This window comes from Salmo trutta, chromosome 35 (genome assembly GCF_901001165.1).
Source record: "Salmo trutta chromosome 35, fSalTru1.1, whole genome shotgun sequence".
Classification (NCBI taxonomy): Eukaryota; Metazoa; Chordata; class Actinopteri; order Salmoniformes; family Salmonidae; genus Salmo; species Salmo trutta.
This window is the reverse complement of record NC_042991.1, coordinates 8,789,431-8,810,495: the sequence shown is the minus strand read 5'-3', so window position 1 is coordinate 8,810,495 and position 21,065 is coordinate 8,789,431. Positions and strand designations below refer to the sequence as shown.

The following is a 21,065-nucleotide window of genomic DNA, read 5'->3' as shown; positions in this document are numbered from 1 at the left end:
ATATAAAACCCATTGGCTTCATTTTGTCCCCTTTATTTTCTGAGCTATTGGTGATAGTGGGCTAATTACAACCATTTCTGTTCAGTCTGGGCTGTGCAGGTGGGCCCCTGATGAAGGATCAATCTGGGCCAGACAGTTTAGTCAAAGGCTTTTGCATAGTTTATGTTGTACAATATGTTTTGTGAGACATTATTCTTTGCATGGAGTGGGCATTTCCTTAGCTTCCCTAGCTGCAGAGTTCATGCATATTTGATTGGATTTGATACATTCCAGCAAGATCCCGAGGGGATTTTTTTTCTTCAGGTAATGCGAGTTCAGACTGCATAATAAACCTAAACAAACAAAAAAAGCTGCCTCAAGTAGCATGAATCTATTGCACACAACAATTATGATAAAAGTGTTTCTGTGAAAATAATGAAGGGTAATAAAATGGTACAAAGTGCATCAATGCAGACAATACAATGTCAGACAAGACAGTCCAAAGTAGAATTTAAATGATTTCAGGTAGGGCATGATTTAGAAATCAACAGATTTGTTTACAATAGATACAATCCACAGTAAGATATTTTTACATACATTATCACTATGTTTCCAAATAAACATTTAAGAGCATATTGAACATATTTAACCCAGCAGTTTTTCCTCTTACAATATAACAGTAAAAGTAAATTATATATATATATTTTTTTTAGAAACATGCTAAGATTGCCTAGGTCACATATAATTCCATTTGTTGTGCGAGAGGACTTACCAGAATAACAGAGGAATAAAGTTTCAAAATACTCTTGGGCCTTTTTAAGCCACGTTTGAAGAAGTGAAGCTGTGAACCTCAGAGATGACAGTATGTCTGTTTTGTCTGATCAACAAGAAAGAAGTAAAACTTTTGTCCGTTTGATCAACCTACATGTGTGTGGCCAAGCACTGTCGCTGCAAGTTCTCAAAACCTCAATTGGCATCCTGACACTTACATAACCACAAGATAAGCAGGGGAACTCAAGAAATATGCTTTAAGTTTATTACAAAGTTCACAAAAATGCTTCACTCCTACAGGGCAGTGAGTCACTTGGCCATGGCATGCTATAATAAAGCAGGCAGACCGGCATCGAGGCATTCAGTTAGTGTTTGATTGAACGTTAGAATGGGCAAAACGAGTGACCTAAGCGACTTTGAGCGTGGTATGATCGAAAAACATCTCATGACATGCTAAAACCTGAGGTATATTGCAGTGGTATGGTTGTACACAGACTTGCTTTATGTGGGGGATACTGTTTTAATAAAGGTTAAAAAAAAATGATTTAGCAAAACAATATCACTGAAGAGCTATGTGCATAAAGTTATTTAATGTACTTACATACCATAGTTGTCATTATCTACTATGATTAATAACATGGTTGTCTACATCCTCTGCATAAAATTGAAAGTTATACAGACAGTTATCAAAAGTTTGACATTTCACTAGATGTAACTAAGTATGGAACCATTTTGCAGTGGTCTGCCAGCAGGATGACATCTAAACAGCCAATCAACTGCAAATAATAAAAAAGGAGCACAATAAAAAAACCCTGCTCAAGAACAATCTTGGTGACAGTGGTAATTTTATTAGATCCATGAACACAAATGTACACAAATGATGTGCACACATAACATAAATAATAGTTAACGTAGTAGAAATGGCCTTTGTGGTGTAAGGCTGATGGGATTGTCATGCCACCTCCTCCATGTAGTCAGCTCCTTGACTCTGGCTGAGCTGAGATACGCTGAGGTCCTGAGTGATCTCATCAAACTGGGGGCGGTATTGAGGGGGAGAGAAAAGAAAGGGTGAGTGTGAGATAAGGTAATATAGAAATACCACCAAAGACACCTACTAACATAAAATTCATATTTATTAGAATTTATGTACAGCATTATTATTATTATAGGGAACATGTCAAATTTAGCTAATAGAATGTGCTCAAAGAGAATATAAACTGTCAATTACATTTTGATTCCTATCCCCACCCTATACTGGACTATGCCTTTATGTAAAACTCAACCTAAAACTGTAGTAACTACAAGGGCCCACTGCTGACTAGCTTTACACATATGTAGGGTTGACTGCCTGTTGCCCTTCCTATGACACACAGGCACCGATGACGTGGACGTCAATTAAGGCAGCTCCCAGCGCCTCTCTGATTCAGAGGCGTTGACTTAAATGTGGAGGACACATTTTGGTTTAATGCATTCAGCTGTGCCACTGACTAGGTATCCCATCCCCCCCCCCCCCCCACCACACCACACACACACACACACACACACACACACACCCCTACCTTATCGCTGTTGTCGGGTCCCTCGATGGAAACCTCCTCGATCTCTTCTCCGATGCTCACCTCACTCTTGGAGATATCTGATCGATGGCTGGTGGTGGTAAACAAGAAACGCGCAGAGAAGGGAAACCCTTTAGATTGATATCTCTCATGGCACAGATAGGGCATGAAACTGAACGAGCACTGAGCAGCATTTAAAAATAGCTAGTGAGATCTAGGGAAGACACAGTACAACGCCCTACATTACCTGTTAAAGTCATCGCCGTAGTCGTCATCTGGCAAAACAAAGAGGGGTATATCAGGATGATACTCTATATATACAAAAGTATGTGGACACCCCTTCAAATTAGTGGATTTGGCTATTTCAGCCACACCCGTTGCTGACAGGTGTATAAAATTGAGCACACAGCCATGCAATCTTCATAGACAAACATTGGCAGTAGAATGGCCTCACTGAAGAGCTCAGTTACTTTTGACGTGGCACCATCAAAGGATTCCAGCTTTCCAACAAGTCAGTTCATCAAATTTCTGCCATGGTCAACTGTAAGTGATGTTATTGTGAAGTGGAAACATCTAGGAAAAACAACGGCTCTTCCGCAAAGTGGTAGGCCACACAAGCTCACAGAACGGGACCGCCAAGTGCTGAAGTGCGTAAAAATCGCATCTACTCGGTTGCAACACTCACTGCCAAGTTCCAAACGGACTCTGGAAGCAATGTCAACACAATAACTGTTCGTCGGGAACTTAATTAAAATGGATTTCCATGGCCGAGCAGCTGCACACAAGCCTAAGATCACCATGCGCAATGCCAAGCATCTCTGGAATGATGAATCACGCTTTACCATCAGGCAGTCCGACGGACTAATCTGGGTTTGGCGGATGCCAGGAGAACGCTACCTGCCCCGACGAATATTGCCAACTGTAAAGTTGGGAGGAATAATGGTCTGGGGCAGTTTTTCCATGGTTGGGCTAGGCCCTTTAGTTCCAGTGAAGGGAAATATTAACCCTACAGCGTACAATTATATTCTACACGACTCTGTGCTTTCAACTTTGTGGCAACATTTTGTGGAAAGCCCTTTCCTGTTTCAGCATGACAATGCCCCCGTGCACAAAGCAAGGCCTACACAGAAAATGGTTTGTCGAGAACTTGACTGGCCTGCTCTTGACCTCAACCCCATTGAACACCTTTGAGATGAATTGGAACGACAACAGCGATCCAGGCCTAATAGCCCAACATCAGTGCCCGACCTCACTAATGTTCCAACATCACCATGGCATTTTTTTGCCTTTACCTCCCTTATCTCACATCATTTGCTCACATTGTATATAGTCTTATTTTTTTCTACTGCATCATTGATTGTATGTTGTTTTACTCCATGTGTAACTCTGTGTTGTTGTATGTTGTCGAACTGCTTTGCTTTATCTTGGCCAGGTCGCAATTGTAAATGAGAACTTGTTCTCAACTTGCCTACCTGGTTAAATAAAGGTGAAATAAATAAATAAATAAATAAAATTTTTGTAAAAAAGCCTTCCTAGAAGAGTGGAGGCTGTTACAGCAGCAAAGGGGTGACCAACTACATATTAATGCCCATGACTTTGGAATGAGATGTTCAACGAGCAGGTGTCCACATACTTTTGATCATGTGGTGTATATGAAATAAATACAATTCAAATATGTAACTCACCAAAAACAGCATAATATAAAGAAATAAAACCTGGAATTGGGTTAAGATCATACCCTGCACGGAAGATCCGGTTTTATCATTTATAATTTTCAAGTCTTTGAATCCTTTGTCTCTGGGGTTAGAAGAAGTACCTAGAAAAAGCATTCGAGGGATTTACTCAAGAAGCAAAGAACCCAATAGTCAGGCACGTGCACAGATAGAGCCCTATAAAAAAAAAAGTGCCCATTTGATTGGTGCAACAACTGCAGTTCGACTTTGCCAGTAGCAGAACAAATTTAAAATCAAGTAAAGACTAGTTAGCTTGTTTTGACAGCATAGCCTAGCTCACTAGCTAATTTATCGAGCCTACAATTGCGATGATCAGCTGGTATAGCCTACCCCAGTAGCTGTTTTAGCAAAGATACTTTAAACAAACTCCCTTTCATCTGTGGCTCTAACATGCTTAGACTGCACCGTGTGATGAGCGAGTGTGTTTTTGCAGTTAAAAATAAAATGATTTAGCTAGAGGAGCAGTAGAAGTCTATGACTGGATTTAAGGTTGATTTATTCATGGAATTAAAACCTCTTGAATCCCACGATCACACCGGCGTGATTTAGTGCTTCTAACCCCTTTTAAACGTTGCGTGTTTGAGCTACAGAGTTCTGGATTTTTTTGCATTAGATTCGTCTACTGCTTCTGCCGGAGCTAGAGCCTTGTTTGTGAAAACAGTTCTTCTCACAAAAACATCTGTAAAGTCTGAACGGGTTCAGCTACAGACTTATGACCCCACTATGAAAAGCCACACAATAGTCGTTAGAAGGTAAGGGGTTCTTCTACATTGAAGATCATAGGAAAACCCTGGACATATTGTCTATAATACTGTAATAAACGCCAAACAGTGGTCACTGACGAGTTGGATATTCATTTCCCATTGAGCAAACAATTTCTGTACTTACAGAAATGCTTATGAATGCATTTTTTTTTATCAGGTGTTTGCTTGCCAGATCTTATATGTTTATTGACATTTGTCATGAATGCAACTGTTAATGTCAAATTGTTTTGTGTTCCATTTGTAGCCCTGGTTGTCCAGAAAAGAAAATGGTAAAACACTTCAACGCGAGGCTAACTATAGGAGCAGATGCCCCACTAATGCTCTGTGCACAGCCCTGGTAATAGTGCTTAACAAAAGTGCATCATTCTGGAGATAAAAGCAAAAACATACTCATGTTAAAATTAGTCTATACAACCCTTGCTACAGTTCATAACACACACACACACACACACACACACACCACTGCTCTCACCGTTCTTGCTGCCTGAGAGGTCTCTGTGATGGGTTTCTCCGGAGTGGAACCCCCCACCTGCAGCACTCCTCTGGGGGGCCGGGTCCGAATCTGCTGCTCTCCTGGTGGAAAAACAAAACAAACAAGGCCTAAGGCTGGAGGCCTAAAACACATTCAACTCACATTCATTGACTGAGGCAGAGGAGACAGGCATGTCATATAAGAGATACTAAGGAGTGTGGCACTGCACAGCACAGAGAGAAAGAGAAGGGGAACAGAGGGGATGGGGTACAAAAGAGAGCGAGAGAAAGAGTGAGAGAGAAAGAAGATGCCTGCTGTGAAAGAGAAGCCTGCAGCTCACCTGTGCTCCAAGCAGCTCCGTTTATTATCATAGTCAGAAAAGAGCTCGTCCCCATCGCCCTCTGTGTCACTGCCCAGAGCAGACAGGCTGAGCCCAGAGAGAGAGAGAGAGGAGAGACAGGACACACACAGGAGCATCGTGAAGGAAGTACACTCACACAACACACACACAGAAATACACACATGACAAAAAACACACACATGCAAAGAAAAAGTGGAAAAGTACAAGACCATGAACACCATATTAGTATAGGTTATTATTTAGAGGTCAATGCCAATGTTACAAACGTTAATTGTTGGTTTCGAGGCAGCAAGCAAATGGTCAAACTTTTCACGGCTTTAACCCTCCGCTAATGGAGGAGTGATACACCAGCACCATGCACACTCACTCATTGAGGCTAGTGCCCCTCCTCATTGGGTTAAAGGAGCGCCCTGAGAGGCTCTCCTCCCTCAGAGAGCGGACGAAGCTGCTTGGGGACGGAGGAAAGGACACACAGATAAACAGAAAAGAAGAAAGGAACAGGATAGAAAAAAAAGCTGGGCAGGCAGAGGAGAAACCCGAGGGGGGAAAAAAAGACAAGTGACAGCAGAAGAGACAGACAGCACAGTGCTCCTATGTGGAACCAAACTACCCCCCCCCCCCACACACACATGCTGGTCCATGTTTCTAAGCCACTTCAGTCATCTTAACAAACACCTCCTTTGTACTTTCAATATGAGTACAGAATACTAAGCTAACAAGGATATCTATTTGCGATTACCTGCTATAGATAGAACAGGGTCGTGTTCATTAGGCACCAACAAACTACCTGGATTGTCCAATAAGAAACCCGTAATTTGGTTTTCCATTGCAAAATGTTTTGTTACAGTGTGCCCTAATGAACACGGCCCTGTATTTCAAACTATTATGAGTCACTGTAGCCTAACTCATTGAGTTTACAGTGAGGACATACTTACTCTTTCTGACCGTTTCTCTTTTCAGAGAGACTGGCCCCTGAATTACTCTTAGCCAGGGGAAGGCTACTACTTCCATACGCAGCATGACAGAGAGCGAGAGAACATACAGTGAGCAGAGTGGCGACAGAGCCACACTTCTCGTCACACAATACTTCCTGATGTTGGATTCTAGCTTGAAATATATTTACTCCTACTACTGTATTAGAGGAACTTTGTGTATGGAGTGTTACTGTGAGAGAAAAGGGGAACAATGTACACTACATTACCCAAAGTATGTGGACACTTGCTTGAACATCTCATTCCAAAATCACAGCCATTAATATGGGGTTGGTCCCCTTTGCTGCTATAACAGCCTCCACTCTTCTGGAAAGGCTTTCCACAATATGTTGGAACATTGCTGTGGGGACTTGCTTCCATTCAGCCACAAGAGCATTAGTGAGGTCGGACACTGCTGTTGGGCAATTAGGTCTGTTTGATGTAGTTGAGGTCACAGCTCTCGGCTTGCCAGTCAAGTTCTTCCACACAGATCTCGACAAGCCATTTCTGAACGGACCTCACTTTTATGCACAGGGGCATTGTCATGCTGAAACAGGAAAGGGCCTTCCCCAAACTGTTGCCACAAAGCTGGAAGCACAGAATAGTCTAGAATGTCATTGTATGCTGTAGCGCAGTGTTGTGTTCGAGAGCACCTAAAACGAGACCGATTCAAGACCAAGACCAGAGTAAATATAGTCAGAGTCAAGACCAGAGGGGGGGGCGAGACCGAGTCAAGACTGAGTCCAGGAGGGGGACAAGGGGTCCGAGACCAGAAGAATGCAAGTCCAATTCAAGACCATTATTGTAATTTTGTCAAATCACCACAAGGGTTCAAAACGTCCAGTATTTCTGTGGTCATATTTCAGAACAACATATGGATTCTTCAGACATTCAAAATAGTGAATAAATGCATGCTGAGGGAAAATAGAGCCACTCTACAAATGATTACTAACCCAAACACAATGGGGAACAATGAGCCTTCTACGCCTTCAGAGAAGGACTAAGGATTTATAAAATAATTATCTTATTTTCAATGATGTTCTGATTTAATCTCTTCAGTTTTTGTTGGAAAGGAAAAAGGGTTAACACTGAAGACTTTGCTGCTCTCTGGGGAATAAATCTAGCTAGCTAAGTCAGCCGTCTGCTAGGCCATCAGAAGATAAATAAAAGGCATCTGCCATTCAACTGTATAAGGGCAACATTTTGGAGTGATAGTCAAATCAACCAATCACATTTTGACTTAATGGGTGGGACCTTTTTTTTACAGAAACATGTATGGAAACATCTGCCTTAAAGAACAACAGGTCACTGTGCAATAGCGAGCAGTAGTTTTCCCACGGTCTAGCTACCTAGCTTTTGTTGTCGGCTAATTTCCAGCAGCTGCAGCAGGTGTTATCAAAGAGGATGTTGTTGCTAATTTGTTAGCTTCTACCTTTTCAAGAATAACTTTCAACAATAAGTTAAATTTTCAAATGATAGTCATCTGGGGTGAGAGGAACTGTTTTGTTGTTTATTGCAGCTAGCTTGCTGATGTTAGCCATCTCTTTGAAAATAACGTGTGTGTGGACTATTGTTGGATTTAAAGTAGAACTGACCACATTTTAGCAACATGAAATTTTATTAAAATCTGTTTATGTACACCCCCAGAATCTATAACACTTAGATAAGGTAATTTTCATGTTTTCTTATTAAAATCTGTTTATGTACACCCCCAGAATCTAAGGTAATTTTCATGTTTTCATAAATTCTTCAAATGTTTGGGAATTAAGTATACTAATTTGAGAAAATTCTATAGTAATATATAGTGGGAAAGCGGCAATGCGTTTGTACAATTAATAGACACTGCAATAAATAAAACCAAATAAAAACCATCCGTCTTGTCCAGGACCGGAGTCTACAGTCGTGGCCAAAAGTTTTGAGAATGACACACAAATATTACATTTTCAAAGTCTGCTGCCTCAGTTTGTATGATGGCAATTTGCATATACTCCAGAATGTTATGAAGAGTGATCAGATGAATTGCAAAGTCCCTCTTTGCCATGCAAATGAACTGAATCCCCCAAAAACATTTCCACAACATTTCAGCCCTGCCACAAAAGGACCAGCTGACATCATGTCAGTGATTCTCTCGTTAACCTCTTACATCTAGACCTTCCGCTAGCGGAACACCGCTCCAATATCCAATGATGTGGCGCGAAATACAAACTCCTCGAAAATCCGAAAACTTCCATTTTTCAAACATATGACTATTTTACACCATTTTAAAGACAAGACTCTCCTTTATCTAACCACACTGTCCGATTTCAAAAAGGCTTTACAACGAAAGCAAAACATTAGATTGTCAGGAGAGTACCCAGCCAGAAATAATCAGACACCCATTTTTCAAGCTAGCATATAATGTCACAAAAAACAAAACCACAGCTAAATGCAGCACTAACCTTTGATGATCTTCATCAGATGACACTCCTAGGACATTATGTTATACAATACATGCATGTTTTGTTCAAACAAGTTCATATTTATATCAAAATCCAGCTTTTTACATTAGCATGTGACGTTCAGAACTAGCATTCCCACCGAACACTTCCGGTGAATTTACTAAATTACTCACGATAAACGTTCACAAAAAACATACATTATTTTAAGAATTATAGATACAGAACTCCTTTATGCAATCGCGGTGTCCGATTTTAAAATAGCTTTTCGGTGAAAGCACATTTTGCAATATTCTGAGTAGATAGCCCGGCCATCACAGGCTAGCTATTTTGACACCCACCAAGTTTGGTACTCACCAAACTCAGATTTACTATAAGAAAAATTGGATTACCTTTGCTGTTCTTCGTCAGAATGCACTCCCAGGACTTCTACTTCAACAACAAATGTTGGTTTGGTTCCAAATAATCCATTGTTCTATCCAAATAGCGGCGTTTTGTTCGTGCGTTCAAGACACTATCCGAAGGGTAACGAAGGGTGACGCGCGGACGCGTATCGTGACAATTTTTTTTTAAATATTCCATTACCGTACTTCGAAGCATGTCAAACGCTGTTTAAAATCAATTTTTATGCGATTTTTCTCGTAAAATAGCGATAATATTCCGAACGGGAGTCGTTGTTTTCGTTCAAAGACTGAAAATGCAAAATGGACTCTTCACGTGCACGCGCGCACCCGTCTCATTGTTCTCAGATCGACCACTATCCAAATGCGCTACTGTTTTTCAGGCAGGGGCTGCAAAGTCATCATTCAACGTTCTGGCGCCTTCTGAGAGCCTATGGGAGCCTTAGAAAGTGTCACGTTACAGCAGAGATCCTGTGTTTTGGATAGAGATGACAAAGAAGGCCAAGAAATGGTCAGACAGGGTACTTCCTGTACAGAATCTTCTCAGGTTTTGGCCTGCCATTTGAGTTCTGTTATACTCACAGACAACCTTCAAACAGTTTTAGAAACTTTGGAGTGTTTTCTATCCAAAACTACTAATTAAAAGCATATTCTAGTTTCTGGGCAGGAGTAATAACCAGATTAAATCGGGTACGTTTTTTATCCGGCCGTGCAAATACTGCCCCCTAGCCCCAACAGGTTAACACAGGTGTGAGTGTTGATAAGGACAAGGCTGGAGATCACTCTGTCATGCTGATTGAGTTCGAATAACAGACTGGAAGCTTCAAACGGAGGGTGGTGCTTGGAATCATTATTATTCCTCTGTCAACCATGGTTACCTGCAAGGAAACACATGCCGTCATCATTGCTTTGAAAAAAAAGGGCTTCACAGGCAAGGATATTGCTGCTAGTAAGATTGCACCTAAATCAACCATTTATCGGATCATCAACAACTTCAAGGAGAGCAGTTCAATAGTTGTGAAGGCTTCAGGGAGACCAAGAAAGTCCAGCAAGCGCCAGGACCGTCTCCGAAAGTTGATTCAGCTGCGGTATCGGGGCACCACCAGTACAGAGCTTGCTCAGGAATGGCAGCAGGCAGGTGTGAGTGCATCTGCACGCACAGTGAGGCGAAGACTTTGAGGATGGCCTGGTGTCAAGAAGGGCAGCAAAGAAGCCACTTCTCTCCAGGAAAAACATCAGGGACAGACTGATATTCTGCAAAAGGTACAGGGATTGGACTGCTGAGGACTGGGGTAAAGTCATTTTCTCTGATGAATCCCCTTTCCGATTGTTTGGGGCATCCGGAAAAAAGCTTGTCCGGAGAAGACAAGGTGAGCGCTACCATCAGTCCTGTGTCATGCCAACAGTAAAGCATCCTGAGACCATTCATGTGTGGGGTTGCTTCTCAGCCAAGGGAGTGGGCTCACTCATAATTTTGCCTAAGAACACAGCCATGAATAAAGAATGGTACAAACACATCCTCCGAGAGCAACTCCTACCAACCATCCAGGAACAGTTTGGTGACGAACAATGCCTTTCCAGTATGATAGTTATCACTTTTGCCTTATGGCAAGGTGCTCTAAGTGACTCGGAGAACAAAACATCGATATTTTGGGTCCATGGCCAGGAAACGCCCCAGACCTTAATCCCATTGAGAACTTGTGGTCAATCCTCAAGAGGCGGGTGGACAAACAAAAACCCACAAATTCTGACAAACTCCAAGCATTGACTATGCAAGAATGGGCTGCCATCAGTCAGGATGTGGCCCAGAAGTTAATTGACAGCATGCCAGGGGAGATTGCAGAGGTCTTGAAAAAGAAGGGTCAACACTGCAAATATTGACTCTTAGCATCAACTTCATGTAATTGTCAATAAAAGCCTTTGACACTTATGAAATGCTTGTAATTATACTTCAGTATTCCATAGTAACATCTGACAAAAATATCTAAAGACACTGAAGCAGCAAACTTTGTGGAAATTAATATTTGTGTAATTCTCAAAACTTTTGGCCACGACTGTACACAGACCTGAGCTATAGCCAAAGCTACAGTAAGCCTTTATACAAACAAGCCATTTGCCAAACGGGACTGCCATCATTCACTTTGAACTGGACTGTGTTTACAGGCAGTTGCAACAGCACGACTTCAAATCATTAGAACGCATTCGCCAAAAGCCTCAAAATACACCTGAATGGATTTCTGCAAATATGTAAACACCACGGGAGTCCTCTTACATTTAGGAACTTTACATTACATTTTTGTCATTTAGCAGACGCTCTTATCCAGAGCGACTTACAGTAGTGAATGCATACATTTTCATACATTTTTTTTTCTGTGCTGGCCCCCGTGGGAATCGAACCCACAACCCTGGTGTTGCAAACACCATGCTCTACCAACTGAGCTACAGGGAGGTACAGTTGTATTGATCAAACAACCATGAAAAGGTAGGCCTAATCCCTCAGTTATGCACAACAACAAGATCAACAACTAAATGCTAGCCAGAGCAAGCTGAGCAAAAATGTAACGAAGGATCATCAGATAAACCCTAACACTTTTTCTGCTAGTTGGCCGTCAAAATTGAACTGATTAACGACGGGGAATTAATTGTAGCCTCCTCGTCCTTCTGCAGCTTGCCTGCCAATGCATGCATGTCCAAACCACGCACCCAAGCTAACTGGCTAGCTAAGCTACTTCCAGACACAAATGAGAGAACACCTCAATCGGACCATTTTACTCGCTGTAGCAACGCTGGTTAGGCTGTTTACATGTCATCTAGAGCGTTCTTGACTAACTATAACTTTTTTGACAGCGGTCATATTCAGCGGGTGATGTGCGTTCGTAAATGCATCCGTTGTTCTGCGCTTTGGCACACTCAGATGAGAGTGCTCTAAAATCGGAGCAGATAGCATATCTCTTGCGTTCGCAAATTCACTGTCTAACAGTCATTCAAGTTCTTGCTAGCTAACCAAATGACACCTGCATCTCTAGCTGTGTAGCCACCAAAAAAACGATATGAGGGGGGGAAAAGTCAGTCAGTCACTCACCCACTTCTCCAATGGCTAGCTAGCTAACATTAGGCTCTGTGTTTTTAGCTTGCTACATAAATAGATATGCTAGCATATTAGCCACGTTATGACTGGCTTATGATAATTGGCTAGTTTGACTGTATTGACATTCCCCGCCGAAGATACTATCGTCTGTTTTTGTCCAGAATATTGAGTCATTGAAACTGTTTATCCTAAATGGAGGCAGCAAACAATGTACCAGACCAGCTGTGATTTACAACCTGATAGCAATATCTTTTGGACTACCATGAAATGTATCGGTGAATTATATTAATTATGCATTTAACTGCATCCATCTATTTTGCCAACAATGTCTTAGTGTACGTCATGGAACAGTGAGTCAACTAGCAACTATTTTTAAAACCTCTTATAAAGTTGGTTTTGTAGCATAAACTGGGAATTTGCCATAAAGTTCCCGAACGGCCCTTCCAGCGAAGGAAAGGCACCCTGTGTAAAAACAGTATATGATTTCCTATGTTTTTTTTTAATGAGTTTTCCGATTCACTCTCAAAATGACAATATATTTTTAAACGAAAAAATACCCTAATTGTGCCCCTGTGCACCCAGGCCCATCCAAGTCTACGCACCTGATGCAAACAGTGCACGATAACAATTGCACATCACATATAGCCTACTAACCAACACTTCAGATTCAACTTTTTTTAATACCTAGTTTACATTCCCATTGTTGCCTTGGTTAGCATTTACTGGTAGATATAAGTTGAAACGTCTTTCCTACCCTACCGGCTACCGATGTCATTCTTCTGTGAGCTGCTCCATGACAAAACCAGATGAGAGCTGAACACTGTTGCTGCCTGCAAATGATATTCCGCTGATACTAGGCTGTGTGTGTAAATACATTTAATGAGCTTTGACATTGGGTAGGCTACTTCGTGCATGATTTCTCTATTGTACTACAAGTCACATACCTCCACTACACTACTTTGATACGCATCAGTAGGGATTAAGAAGTTAATAAACGTAATGCCCACGAAAACAAAAGTGGGTATACGACTTATACCTGCGTATAACCCCTCCACTACGCCACTGGACCTTTGTGTTTTACAAAAAGTGCATTCTCCTACATGAGTGCGCTGGTATTACGGTTGCTGTCCTTTCAGAATCATGACACACACTGAAGGCCTATAGGTTCACCACTGTACTAACCTGTCACACACTGAAGGCCTATTGGTTCACCACTGTACTAACCTGTCACACACTGAAGGCCTATTGGTTCACCACTGTACTAACCTGTCACACACTGAAGACCTATAGGTTCACCACTGTACTAACTTGTCACACACTGAAGACCTATAGGTTCACCACTGTACTAACCTGTCACACACTGAAGACCTATAGGTTCACCACTGTCACACACTGAAGACCTATAGGTTCACCACTGTACTAACCTGTCACACACTGAAGACCTATAGGTTCACCACTGTACTAACCTGTCACACACTGAAGGCCTATAGGTTCACCACTGTACTAACATGTCTATAATAGATATAAAGGCTGTTAAGATACTGTATTCATGTTAAAAGAAATGAGTGGATATATTTGGCCTGGCAAAGCAGTTTTATGAGCTGATAATTATTCGTTTTTTACTCCGCTGGTCTTGGGAAGAAATTACGCGTCCTCACTGTCCGAGACAAGATCGAGTACAATGCATCCGACACCAAGACAAGACCAAGACACTCAATATGTGGTCTCGAGACCGGACTCGAGTACTACAACCCTGCTGTAGCGTTAAGATTTCCCTTCAAGATAACGAAAGTAAATAACATGTCCGTAAAATGATTGCTCCTCCACCAAACTTTACAGTTAGCACTATGCATTGAGGCAGGTAGTGTTCTCCTGGCATCCGCAAAACCCAGATGAATCAGTTGGACTACCAGATGTTGAAGGGTGATCACTCCAGAGAATGAGTTTCTACTGCTCCAGAGTCCAATGGCGGCGAGCTTTACACCACTCCAGCCGACGCTTGGCATTGTGCATGGTGATCTTAGGCTTGGGTGTGGCTGCTCGGCCATGGAAACCCATTTCATGAAGGGGGGGTGTGTGTGAAAGTCCCAGTGGGGTTAAAGCCGCAGCTGCGGTGGCCGTGAGGCCATAGATCTATGTGCAATAGGGATTTTGGGTAGGTCCCGGTGTAGGATAGGTCCCTAGTGGGGATGTGACCCATGCGAGATCCCTAGGTGGCGGGTAGGTAGGGAAGGTTCCCGATTGGGGGTGCAAATCCCTCAGCTGGGTTTAAGACCTGTGTGCTACTATATGGAGAAGTTGGCACATCTATATGCTAGCATGGTAGGTTACAGAGAGGTAGTCCATGTAGAAGGACTAAGGCAGGACGTGTGCCTGGTGGAGAATAGGTGGTGTCTGGGGATATCAGAGATGCAACATTGTCAGTAAGGGGGTAGCGTGTATGGTGATAGAAAGTTGCCTGTAAGTTCTGGGAGGCAGGCCATCTCCATGGTTGAAAAAGCGAAAGGATATCAGCACATTGTTTGAAAGTGATCAGTAGCAATAATGAGAGCAGTTGGTTTATGCCCTATTGGGGCGGGGAACTGTGACCGATTATGTGAAATTGGGTGGACAACTGAGTAACCTCGGTAACAAGTGTTGTCAGGAACAGTGGTATTTACGGCAAGAGAGACTAAAACCCCTTCCTGTATTACACATTAGTCTTCCGCAATATCCTGTGGCCCATTGGCACACTCTAGTGTCGCCCTACCACAAACTGTTTGTTCAGAACCTAACAATCATAAATATGTACTTAAGCTCAACTTTCTCCACATAGACCCAGCCCATCAGAGTTGATTAACGCCCCTGTATTTTAAGATTCTTAAGATATTCTGTTGCACCATTAGCCATGATCAATATCTATGCTAATATTAACAGCATCCATGTTTTACATTATCGCTATTACGCATGAATTATGTGATGGATCATGGAGCAGCACACATGTTCAATAGCGTGTATGACAATCAATCCCCGTCCTCACCAGCCATAGGTTTTCTGTGGTTTAGGCAGAGGGTCGTCAAAGAACGAGTCGTCCTCGTCTAGGTCCTCTTCCACCTCCAGGTCCAGCCCCTTCTTCGGGCTCGCCGTGGGGCAGTTGTCGTTGTCCCCAGACGCCTCGCTGTGCCTTGACGTCACGTGACCCTGCCCTTTGCCCTTTAGAGAGCCAAAGAGCAGGCTGGTGTCACTGTGGCTGTGACTGACCTCCACGCCCTGTGGGGTACATGCAGGACAAGACAGCACAAATAACAAAAACACACGTTTAAAGTCGCTTCTGTGTATTTGAGCGGGTGCAGCTAGCATTTAGTTGCAAATGGTTAGAGGATTGAAGCGACAGGGAGAGTTAGTAGTGGCACTGAAATATTAGCTATAGGAAAGATATTTTGAGAACGATCCGGCACAAGTAACGGTCTTGTTCGAGGTTTGGCTAATGGCTTAGCTACGTTAGTCGTACCTACTCTATGTACCATTAAGACTGAAGTTGAGCAATTAGTAAAACACATGCACACAGCACAGTCAGATTTTCAATCAAAACTGGAAAACACTCATCATTCATTAGAATCAGTCTGGTGATAAGAGTACATTTGAGAGGCTGCGCTGAGATACTGCCAACCTATCTTCACTGCGCTTGGTTTATTTGGTATGGTAACAGAAGACTATGGTACAGACATGCCTTTGAAATCAGAACCTCCCCTGGATGAGTTGGTATGAGCCTACCCACTGGGCAGACGTCAATTTAAAGTCTATTCCATGTCGGTTCCACGTCCTTTCATTGAAAGGACGTGCAAACAACGTTCATTCAACCAGTGTGTGCCCATGGGTACTGTACACCTGGGTTGTGTTCATTATAGCAAACCAAATGAAAATGAGTGTTCCATATTAGTCCAGCAAGTCCCTCTCTGTTTCAGTAGATTTTCTTATGTTTGGTGCCTAATGAGCACAACCCTGTTCCAGCCTTGCGGTTTACCTTGGCGTCAGCCTTCTCCGCCTGTGCACTGTGCCTATGTCCTTTAAACCTGGGGATCTGTGCATGAGAACACAGCTATCAGCCTCCTCACACACTCACTGCCTCACTAACATGATGGATACTGGGTAGGCCCTAAAGGTGGCTACATTTAGGGAGAATCACATACAGTTTAGTCTACTGACCTCTTCGTCCTTTCCGAAAAGAAAGCGGAAAAACAGAGGCTTTGTTTTAACAATCAACATTCTCTTAAAATATCCATGTCATGTATACCCTATGCTCACATCCTGCAAATACAAAGCTAGGTCTCTTAGTTATGATTGCTTGTTATGTTATTTTAAAAAGGCAAGTTCCATAGAAATGAATTGATTCACAAGAAAGCTGTTATGACATAACAGTTCACACAAACAGGTATTAAAAATAATGCAATTTTAACATTGAACAAAGTCAGAAAAAAAGTGATCCTACGAGAAACCACACAACAGCCATTTTATATAGAGCACTACAACATACACTGCACCATAGTTTGAATAGGGCCAATGTACCTTACTAGCCGGTGAAGTGCTTTTCTTCTCAATAAATTGACTGGGATTGTGAATTACATCACTGGTGTCATGGGTGACCTGGAAGGGAAGGACACATTTAACATTGTGTTTCATCGAGAGAAACGGTTCATTCAAAGTTCAATCTATGACACAATCTAAAAAGGAACTCCGAGACAGTAAAAGGTGTCTTACCACACTTCGACACTGACTGAAGAAGCGCTTGTACAAGCCCAGAAACTCCTGGAAGTCTACAGCTACAGAGACAGAGGTGAGATAAAGCATTAGAGCAGATGACGACATTTTCCACGGCTTTGTGTTGCCATGCTTGTAACTATCACACTTTTCAGTTCGCTGCAGCTAGCGACTGGAACGAGCTGCAAAAAACTATCAAACTGGGCAGCTTAATCTCCATCTCTTCATTCATGGACACTCTTATTGACGGTTGTGGCTGATTCACGTGATGTATTGTTATCTCTACCTTCTTGCCTTTGTGCTGTTGTCTGTGCCCAATAACGTTTGTACCATGTTTTGTGCTGCTGCCATGTTGTTGTCATGTGTTGCTGCCGTGCTATGTTGTCATCTTAGGTCTCTCTTTATGTAGTGTCTCTCTTGTTGTGATGTGTGTTTTGTGCTATCTTTTTAATCCAAGCCCCCGTCCCCGCAGGAGTTCCTTTTGTTAGGCCGTCAATGTAAATATGAATTTGTTCTTAACTGACTTGCCTAGTTAAATAAGGGTTAAATTAAATACATTCAATTAAGAATGTCACTTCATTTCAGTCTACAGAACACTTACATTTACTGGAGGCCTTGTCTCCAGCTCTATGTTCATCAGTGACAAACTTCTCCAGCATGTTCCTGTTATTGGACACACAGATTACTTGTTAAGGAAACTGGATGAGCTGTAGATTCACGTCACAAATAGCATTGTCGGGTCAGCTTTGCAGTCAGGGCAGGTTTCCCCAGACACAGATTAAGTCTATTCCTGAATGACAAAGCACTTTCAATGGAAATGCATGCTTTTTAGTTCAGGAGTGGGCTTTCCTGTGTCCAGGGAACGAGCCCTCAGTGTTTTATCATTTTGCTTGAAATACATGGCCCAAACATACTTGTTGAAGTTGGGAAAAACATCTCCAAACACAACTTTCAAATCCTCTTTGCGTATCCCACCAGTTCTGGCCTGTGAATCAGAAAGTTTAAACAGAGTAAAAGGCAGGATCTTGGACATTTAAACACCTCCACAAGGTAATCAATGGCAATGGAGAACTTATGAGGATGACCAAGATGAGCACATCTACAAAAAATGATCACCTTGTCATAAGAATCAAACTTCTTCCGGGCGTCTGCTATTTGCCTGGGGGATAGTTCCTATAAAGAGAAAAAGGAAGAACATTGATATCAGACCAAGACACCTCTCTACATTTGAAGTTGCATCCTCTTGGGGTCAATTAAGGTGATCAAAACAAACATTAAATTGTGAGTTTGATGGTTTTATATGTTACATGCTAGTTCTTCATGTGCACCTTCGTGGCCCACAGTTCTCTATATGAATGGGCGAATAGGATAGCTACATGAGCTCATTCTGCTGATTTGAGCAGAGCATGAAACATGACTAAGAAAGTGGGACAAACTTGTTATGTCAGAATCTCGCTGAACAACAGGAAAACCATTTTCTCTCTCTCTCAATCGTCTGGGTGCATTTACACTAATGGCAAGCTGCCTTCTTTTGACCCAGATAATATTATAATTAGGTCGTCACGGCAAAATGACAACTATGAGTGATAGAGTTTATTTTCTCTCTGGCAGCTCAGGTCCATTGACAAAATACTTAAAATGTTGTTGTATGAAGGATTACATCTCAGTGTGGTCATGTGTGTAGGCTATGTATAATACCTGATTATGAAACAGTTGGTGCTCATTCATAACATTGTATGTAGCTGTAAATGTACCCTAGTGAGTGAGAAGGAAGGCAATGAAGATCATAAGAATTACTACCTTGGGGATGTTTGTGGCTTTGTCCCCCTTACATCAGATAACAGCAGGTCAGAGCAGGGAAATCAGTAGAGCAAGAAAGCAGTCCATTATAATCACAAGTGGGACACTCCATTCAGAAGAAAATACTTTTTAAAGGAAGGACAGCCATTCAAGAGCATAATCAAATCAGGTAGACTTCTGGGCATGGGTGATGTTGTGGATGTTTGTATGTTGTTGTTTGTATGTGTAGGATTGTATTTTTTTTTTTAATGATTTTAAATATATATATATATATATATATCACACACACACATATACATATATACATATATATATTAAATACAATCGTACAACAACAAAAACTAATCAGGGAGGCTTCGGGTTTGGACAACAGCTAATGTCAGAAGCTCTTTTCTCCACTAGGAGCTTAAGGGAATACGCTAATGTAGTGAATGACTAAACCTATGTAAAATGGCAAGCCCTGTGCAGTGGTTGTGTCTTTACCTCTGAGAAGATGGAGGCCTTCTCCTTGTGTCTGCCCCTCTTGACAAGCTCCAGCAGGAGAGGAGTGTTCCTGTTCATATCAGTCTCGGTGATATCCAGCTCACAAGAGACCTGCTCACGGCTGTCTAGGCCATTTAGCTGAGAATAGGAGACACGCGCGCAATAAATTGCATGCCATAACGATGAACGTAGCACTGACAATTCCAAGTTATTTGACCAAATGCCGGGCCAGCCCTATCCACTGGGAGTAAAACACTCACTGAATTTATCTCTGGCTGGAAGACAGCAAGCGTGAAGTCCAGGTGAAAGACCTGTAGAAAGTCTATGATGAGGCTGGCCACCAGGCGTCCTGTAAAAAGGGAAGGATAGGATCAGCCTCATGGAAAGAATGAGTCATTGTAATGTATGTTGATTATTATGGGATTAGCAGACTATTGTTCAGACAATCACGGTGGATAATACAACCCTTACCATCCTTTGTATTAAGACATTTCTTCAGGTTTTCATTGACAAGTGGTGTTTTATTCTGGGGGAACGATAATGGGTGGTAGCAGAGGTTATGCAGACGTACATCATACGCTACACTGACATCCCAAAAAATGTAAAGTCATTAATAAGAGAAGCAATTAATAAGCCTAACGTTACACTATCAGGATTCATTGAAAATGCACATAAGACAGTTATCATCTTACCTCCACTTTATCCTGTTCATCCATAGCCAGGAAGACAGCAGCGCGCATTTCTGCCTACAGAATAAGAGAAGTAAGAGCAAAAGAGAGTGTTAGCCAAGCAAGAGGGCCTCAAACTGGCCTGAACTACCTAGCTAACGTTAGCTATGTAACAGTACTTGCTAAGTACCTAAAAATGCACTGCTTGTAAAATAGTTCGCTATCTAGCTAACGGTTATCCAATGTTAGAAGGTACAGTAGCTAGCTATCCCACGACACTAGATCTCATGATGATAAATCGGTGACTTTCCGGGGTCCAGCTAGTTACAGTACTGTAGCTAGCTAACGTTAGCTAGCTAGCTAGAAGCTGCAACAACACAATTCTCGGTCTTTGAACAGTCTTTCGACATATGACTTTACAGTATTAGTAGTTACGTGCCTTAAGTTTGTTCAAGACCCCACTGTTTTCTAGGTTTTGGATCAAAAGATCCCGCAACTCAGTGTCGTCCTCCGTGGCAGACATCTTTCTTTTAGCTAATCGGCAACCAAGACAACCAAAACAAACACTGGCAGCTAGCTATTTGCTAATTCAGCAACGCAGATTCCAGGAAATAGTTCAACAGCAAGCCAGCACGCGCGATTTGCACCGTTCACCAGCGTCGTGGCACACGCAATCTTGCCCCTCTTTAGTTCAACACGTAGGGAGTGATGTCAAAATAGGTTGGTGCTGTATCAATTGGTGGATTAGGTTCAAATAATGCAAGTTCTGTATCAACATCTGAGTCATGTATAGAGAGATATCAGACATGTTAAACATATCAGATATTTTGATCAAAGTTGCTTTTG

At 42.1% G+C, this 21,065-nt stretch overlaps 1 protein-coding gene across 13 annotated transcripts; it reads right to left on the bottom strand.

Annotated features, from left to right (window-relative positions):
- Positions 1 to 371: 371 nt before the first annotated feature.
- Positions 372 to 20,915, bottom strand: cep43 (centrosomal protein 43). Of its 13 annotated transcripts, none has more exons than XM_029733206.1 (22): positions 20,659 to 20,915; positions 20,244 to 20,297; positions 20,023 to 20,077; positions 19,812 to 19,900; positions 19,552 to 19,689; positions 19,069 to 19,095; positions 18,385 to 18,441; positions 18,183 to 18,253; positions 17,870 to 17,931; positions 17,269 to 17,330; positions 17,077 to 17,154; positions 16,717 to 16,725; positions 16,535 to 16,591; positions 15,551 to 15,780; positions 6,572 to 6,640; positions 6,004 to 6,081; positions 5,616 to 5,702; positions 5,276 to 5,376; positions 4,045 to 4,122; positions 2,554 to 2,581; positions 2,310 to 2,397; positions 372 to 1,783 (listed from the first exon to the last, which is right to left on the bottom strand). In XM_029733206.1, the coding sequence occupies exons 1-22, from the start codon at positions 20,740 to 20,742 to the stop codon at positions 1,703 to 1,705; spliced, it is 1,683 nt and encodes a 560-aa protein (XP_029589066.1). In that variant the 5' UTR covers positions 20,743 to 20,915; the 3' UTR covers positions 372 to 1,702. The 13 variants fall into 13 exon arrangements, with proteins under 13 accessions (XP_029589066.1, XP_029589067.1, XP_029589068.1 ...); XM_029733207.1 differs by having other exon boundaries at positions 6,572 to 6,637; XM_029733208.1 differs by lacking the exon at positions 16,717 to 16,725 and having other exon boundaries at positions 20,659 to 20,914.
- Between the last annotated feature and the right edge of the window lie 150 nt (positions 20,916 to 21,065).